This window comes from Bidens hawaiensis, unplaced genomic scaffold, assembly GCF_021521415.1.
Source record: "Bidens hawaiensis isolate Kalapana, Puna unplaced genomic scaffold, B.hawaiensis_p1.1 tig00022119_1, whole genome shotgun sequence".
NCBI lineage: Eukaryota > Viridiplantae > Streptophyta > Magnoliopsida > Asterales > Asteraceae > Bidens > Bidens hawaiensis.
Genome location: NW_027493424.1, coordinates 1 through 6,067, shown reverse-complemented (window position 1 = coordinate 6,067; position 6,067 = coordinate 1). Strand labels below are relative to the sequence as shown.

General features: G+C 38.8%; 1 protein-coding gene and 1 pseudogene across 1 annotated transcript; both read left to right on the top strand.

Moving 5' to 3' along the window:
• Positions 1 to 254: 254 nt before the first annotated feature.
• Positions 255 to 3,877, top strand: LOC143564632 (uncharacterized). The gene is made up of 4 exons (XM_077051850.1): positions 255 to 340; positions 870 to 1,033; positions 1,580 to 1,706; positions 3,437 to 3,877. The coding sequence occupies exons 1-4, from the start codon at positions 323 to 325 to the stop codon at positions 3,875 to 3,877; spliced, it is 750 nt and encodes a 249-aa protein (XP_076907965.1). The 5' UTR covers positions 255 to 322.
• On the top strand, positions 2,035 to 2,715 carry LOC143564636 (putative calcium-binding protein CML36 pseudogene; annotated as a pseudogene).
• Positions 3,878 to 6,067: the final 2,190 nt, after the last annotated feature.

The window sequence follows — 6,067 nt, the reverse complement described above, 5'->3', positions numbered from 1 at the left end:
TCTTGGCTACGTGCGCTTCCGTAGGTACTTCGTTTTTTTTTTCTCACAAACTAATTAATTAAATATTAAAAAGCAGGTGGCATGTGGGACGCATGGGTATGGTAGCGTTGGAGTAAAATGAGTTTGTGGCAAAAATGGGTGGAAAGTTGATGTGGCATGCTGACTAGGCCTGCATGTGGGAAGGATGGGGCTTAGCGTTGCGGACAGTCTTATCATCATTTGTAATGTATTCGTAGATACAGTCTCCTGCGATCGGCAGCTACTGATATAATGGATGCAATGTTGGATGCCGTGCAATATCTGAATCGCTTCGCTATGCGTTATGCATTACAATATCAAGGTGAGTACTTGAGTTGTTTAGAATAAATCTAAAATTTTATATAAAATACCAGCATGGAAAATGCGGTTCATCCCCCTTATAATGGCCAATATCTACATAACATAATTTCCAGCATCTTGTTCATTTCATCTTTGATATCCTATTCGATTAAACAAAAAAGGAACATTTTAAACTAAACCACATTTGTTAGCTTTTTACATTCACCTTCGGATTATGTTTAATATCGACGGCCACAAATCAATCCGCTGATAACCCCCCATGTTAAAAATGTAGCCGCCGCGGCCATCAAACACACATATCTTTGAGAATTTTAGTCTTGGTGAGAACTAGGAATTCATCTGAATCAATAATGCATAATCTTGCTTTTTTGGAATCTCAATCAAATCAGTTGTATCCCAGTTTTCCTAATTTTTGGAAGTTTTCCAGTCAAGTGGCTTCACCAAATCCGTTTCTCGTGAATCCTACTGAATTATATCATCCATTCAATGCGTATCAAAATCCTACAACATATAATTGTTTCAATGATCAGATTGGTGTATATGCTTCAAATCCTTTCGTGCCAAATGATTTGCATCAACCGCAAATCACTCAGCAGCCACCTGTGCTGGTAAATGACGAAAGAGCAAACAAGAGGAAGAGGAAGAATGCTGGAAAAGCTACCATTAGACACCGATGGAGTGAAGATGAAGATAGGTTTGTTTTCTTGGTGTTTAAATATTTTTTGATCGTTTTTATGTTTTACGTAAATCTTTTTCTCTTTATTCTTTGAGGTGTTTGGATTTGCATTTTGAAACTGATTATTGCAACTTGAAATCACAACAGTCGGTCTTTTAATGCTTGGATGAACAGATTTTTTTTGTTACTTATGTGATAATTTAGGGTCACTTGATCCGTTTTTGATTATGAATTTCGTATTAACCACAAGAAAACTTGTTACAGTGAAAAAAACATGCATACACCTTTTTAACTTTATTGAAGAGACACTTAGGTCTTACGGGTTGTTTGGATTTGCGTTTTGAAAGTGATTATAGGTTTTATGTTTGGATAAACATATTCCACTTATGGATTATGTTTATCAAAAGGTAAACTAAGACACCAAACACACACTTATCATCTAAACTATCAAAATTTGTCATACACTTGATGACTCGAACATCTCATTACCACAAATTTTGAAAATGCATATCCAACCGCCCTTCATCGTGATTTATGTTTAAAAAAGAAAATCTATGCTTTCAGGTTGCTGGTGCAGTTGGTGGAACAATATGGAGAGAGCAGCTGGGCCCGTGTAGCTACAAAGCTCCCTTTGAGGACCGGAAAACAATGCCGAGAGAGATGGCATAATTGCTTGAGTCCGAACAACGTGGTACTGCTTCTATATGTTTCAAATTTAGATTGATATTCTATATAGTATAGTTTTTTTAAGAAATACTGGTTTTAAAGGACTATTGGTTTTTATTGGTCCTAAGTATTTCATTTTTGCCGGCGCTGGTCCCAACTATCACTTTAACTGCCAACGGTCCCAACTTTCACACATGTGTCTGCCACCAGTCCACGACTAACCGAGTACTAACTCCGTTATGTTTTAGCTGACGTGTCCATCCTACGTGTTAAAAAACGTTGACGTGGCTGCCTGCGTGTATATTAATAACAAAAACCCTTCTCCTCCTGTATATTAATAACAAAAATATTATAAATCATGAAACTCGTCGCAAAAATAAACCCTAAGAACCTATTCAGATCAAAGAAACGAACCTCCATTTCCAGATCCGATACGTCGTCGTTCCACTCCTCCAACTCATCACTCGCCACGTCATCCACCTCACCGGAATCATCTCACCGTAATCCAAAATCCACCGGCATCACCACTCCGACGAGCGTCCTACCACCACACGACGAACTAATCCAAGCCTTCAACCTACTCGACACCGACGGCGACGGAAGAATAACCAGATCGGAGCTAGAATCCTTACTAAACCGGATCGGAGGATCCGAACCGATTCCGGCTGAGGAGTTAAAGCTAATGATCGACGAGATCGATACCGACGGCGACGGAAGCATAAGCTTGACGGAGTTTGGAGTGATCGGTGCGGCGTTTGGTCCGGCGGCGCGTGAGGAGGAGATAAGAGGCGCGTTTGAGGTGTTTGATACGGACCGTGACGGGATGATAACGGCGGAGGAGTTGTTTGCGGTGTTTGAGATGATTGTTGGTGAGGGACGGTGCACGTTAGAGGAGTGTAGGCGTATGATAAGTGAGGTGGATAAGAAACGAGGTTGGGTTCGTGTGCTTCGAGGACTTTGCGAGAATATACAGGGAAGGGTTTTTGTTATTAATATACACGCAGGCAGCCACGTCAACGTTTTTTAACACGTAGGATGGACACGTCAGCTAAAACATAACGGAGTTAGTACTCGGTTAGTCGTGGACTGGTGGCAGACACATGTGTGAAAGTTGGGACCGTTGGCAGTTAAAGTGATAGTTGGGACCAGCGCCGGCAAAAATGAAATACTTAGGACCAATAAAAACCAATAGTCCGGTTTTAAATAATCTCAACTATGCCCTATTGGCAAATAGTCGGTAGTCCCAACTAAAGGTGTATTTTCTACCAACGGTCCGCAACTAACGGAGTTAACCATCCATAATTGCTTGCGTGGCGCGCCTAGTTATCAACAAACATATATGTGGCAGCATTACGTGGCAATAATCATTTGTATCTTTTTAAGAAAATTGGTTTTACATAATCCCAACTATGCCCTATTAGCAAATAATAGTCCCAACCAAAGGTGTATTTTTTTCCAACGGTCCGCTACCACGTAAGAAACAGATTAGTCATGGACCGTTGGAAAAAAGTACACCTTTAGTTTGAACCGACACCAGCCAAGTGTGAGGTTGGGACTGTTATTTGCCAATAGGGCATAGTTGGGATTATTTAAAATTTTAAAACCAATTTTCATAAATCATATAACATAAAAGGCTTCGGTTATTTATAAAAGTCATTAAAAAGGGACAAAAAAAGTGTAGCTTGTCAACCGGACCGATGTTAAGTTAATGATCTACAGTTTAATTATTATAACGCTACTTTTTTGTTTATGCAGAAAATTGGTTGGTCCGAGGACGATGACAAATCACCCATTTTATTACACAAACAATATGGAAATAGTTGGGCAAACATTGTGAAAAACATGCCCGGAAGAAGCGAAAACAGCATAAAAAACCACTGGAATTCCACCAAAAGAAAGCGGAGTGAGTTTTCATCCTATCTTTTAAAAGATTACATCACTAGTGTCACAAGCGTATTACCATCCTCCGATAATCAAATAAATATCCAAGAAAGCTCGAACGCCGAGCCTGAAAACCATGAATCCCAGATCAGCTTAAATGCCATGCCAGCGTCTTTTTCGGGTTCTGTGGTCGGTAAGCCTGAGGAGTTGGTGGCCAATGTGCCTTCTCATTTGGATCAACTCGAGTTTGATCCATTTAGTGATATTGATATGGATTTTCTCAGCAGTTCACTTTTTGACATCCCGAATTTGTAATTTCTTGTGATAATGTTGTGAAACTATGAACATGACATGATGAATGTCTTAAATAGATTCTGATAGGAATTAGAAGACTTTTAAACTTGTGCTTTTGTGACATTTTAGGTGGGAGATATAATTGTGTGTTTGAGGCTTGTTTGTACTTGATTAAAGTTTTGGATTTTTATGTTATGGGTATTGTTTTTGAGTATTTGTTTGCATTTAAAACTCTTTATTATCTTTAGTGTGTGTGTTTTTTTGTGCTAATTGTCAATAGAAAAGGGTTAATATCATTTAAAAAACAATTACTTTCTTGTTGTAACAAAAAAAAAAGTGTTTTTACCAAACCAATTTTTTATATAAATGTCATTCACACAAATTTGGAAAATTACTAGATGTGATTCTATATGAGGTTACCTTTGATCGATTTTTAGTAACTATGCGGAGTTAAAGAAACTCTTCTTGACGCCATACCTTGTAGCAAGTACTCTGCCTTACAGAGCTACTTTTACAACATTGGTTTTACGGCTCTTTTGGGAATGTATGGAAATTGGGCATCCGAAGATGTGTGCGTGTTCGAAGACAATGTCTTGGTTCGTTTAGATGATTGGGTCATAAACCCGGCTCCTGTTTCCGGAACAATGGCAATTTCGTATGGGTCCTAAGAACTTCCCATGCCTTTAAATGAGAAAAACATTTTTTGGCGATTTCCTGTACTCGAATAATGGCGTCATGATTATATCCTTCTCGTCTTCACTGTTCCTTCGATCCATCAACCTTTTGTTGTAGATACCGTTTAATTTGTTTATATTTTGGTGTAAATTTTTTCATTTTAAATTAAGCTGAGGGACAGTACGTTTGGTGGGGTTGGTATTTGAGATTGTTGCAGGTAGTTTTGTTATTGGGATGACACATGATACGTATACGAGCCTTATGGTGACAGGAAGCTTTGGAATTGGGACAGACTTCGGGACAACATTTGGTTTTGCTGGTTTTGAACATTTAGCTTGGATTACGATAACTAATGGCTCTCCCTTTCTTCAAATCCCTGGCTTTGCGAGAATGATTCCTATGTTAAATAAGCTTTGTAAACGCTCTTTTAAAAAAAAAAATAGTGAGCTATTTGATGAAATGTTTATGTGAAAAGTGTTAAATGGTGTGTTATTATTTATACGTTTGAAAAAAGAAAAAAAAGTCTTTTTTGTTTAAATCAAAAACATGTTGGATAACGTTCATGATCTTCGGTGTCTACAACCCACTCGAGATCATTCGTTTTTGGTGTATTGGTTTTTATTAATTCTAACTATCTTTTGGTCGTTACCGGTTCCAACTAACGAATAGGGTGATAACGATCCCACCTTTCATCATATTTATATTTGTTCTCAATGGTCCACGACTAACAAAATTTTAACGACATTAGTTTCAAGGCGCCGGAAAAACGTTTTTGGTCGAAAAACTCAACATTTTCATCTCAAGCATCTTTGTAACCTTTGATCAGACCCTTACGAACCTTTTTGTAGTAAAACCCTAAATTATTAAGGTCGTTGAAACCCTAGAACCACTGTCGGAATCTGTTGGTGGTGCTCAAGTGGTGATGATGAGTCAGTTGGTGGTATTAAGGTTGAGTTTTCCAGTAAAAAAAAGTGACTTTTCCAGCCAAAAACATTTTTCCAACGACCTGCAGGTAATAACGCTAGGATTCTATTAATCGTGGACCGCTGGTAACAAAATACATTAAAAATAAGACTGTCAGCAACCAACTCATTAGTTGAGACGTGCAGCGACCACAATACCAGCTCCAAGTCAGTCAGCCCAACACTTGTTCCACTCTTAGTAAAAAAAGATATTATTATTATTATTATATTTGTTTTAATGGACCAGCGACTCGCAAAATTAGAGGTGCACAAAATACCCTGTTCCAGACCTGACCCGGAACCGGTTCCTACCGGACCCGGACCCGCTGGAACCGGAACCAGAAATACCCGATCAAAACCCGACCCTACCTACCCGAAACCCGAAAAGTCCGGTCAAATATCCGACTATACTCGGATCCGATTTTAACTTTTAGTTGACCATACCCGAAACCCGTTTCTATCCGGTTTGTGCATCTCTACGCACAATGTTTACTTTTAAATAAACGGTCTGATATTTTTATCAACTCACTCGCTCTCCTGTGTCACTCACCGAGTCACCGCTAGCAAACCCTTG

Excerpts from the sequence above, each read along its gene's own strand:
- LOC143564632 (XM_077051850.1), top strand. Across the intron at positions 1,034-1,579 it reads TGGAGTGAAGATGAAGATAG|GTTGCTGGTGCAGTTGGTGG; the intron begins GTTTGTTTTCTT and ends CTATGCTTTCAG. Across the intron at positions 1,707-3,436 it reads GCTTGAGTCCGAACAACGTG|AAAATTGGTTGGTCCGAGGA; the intron begins GTACTGCTTCTA and ends TTGTTTATGCAG.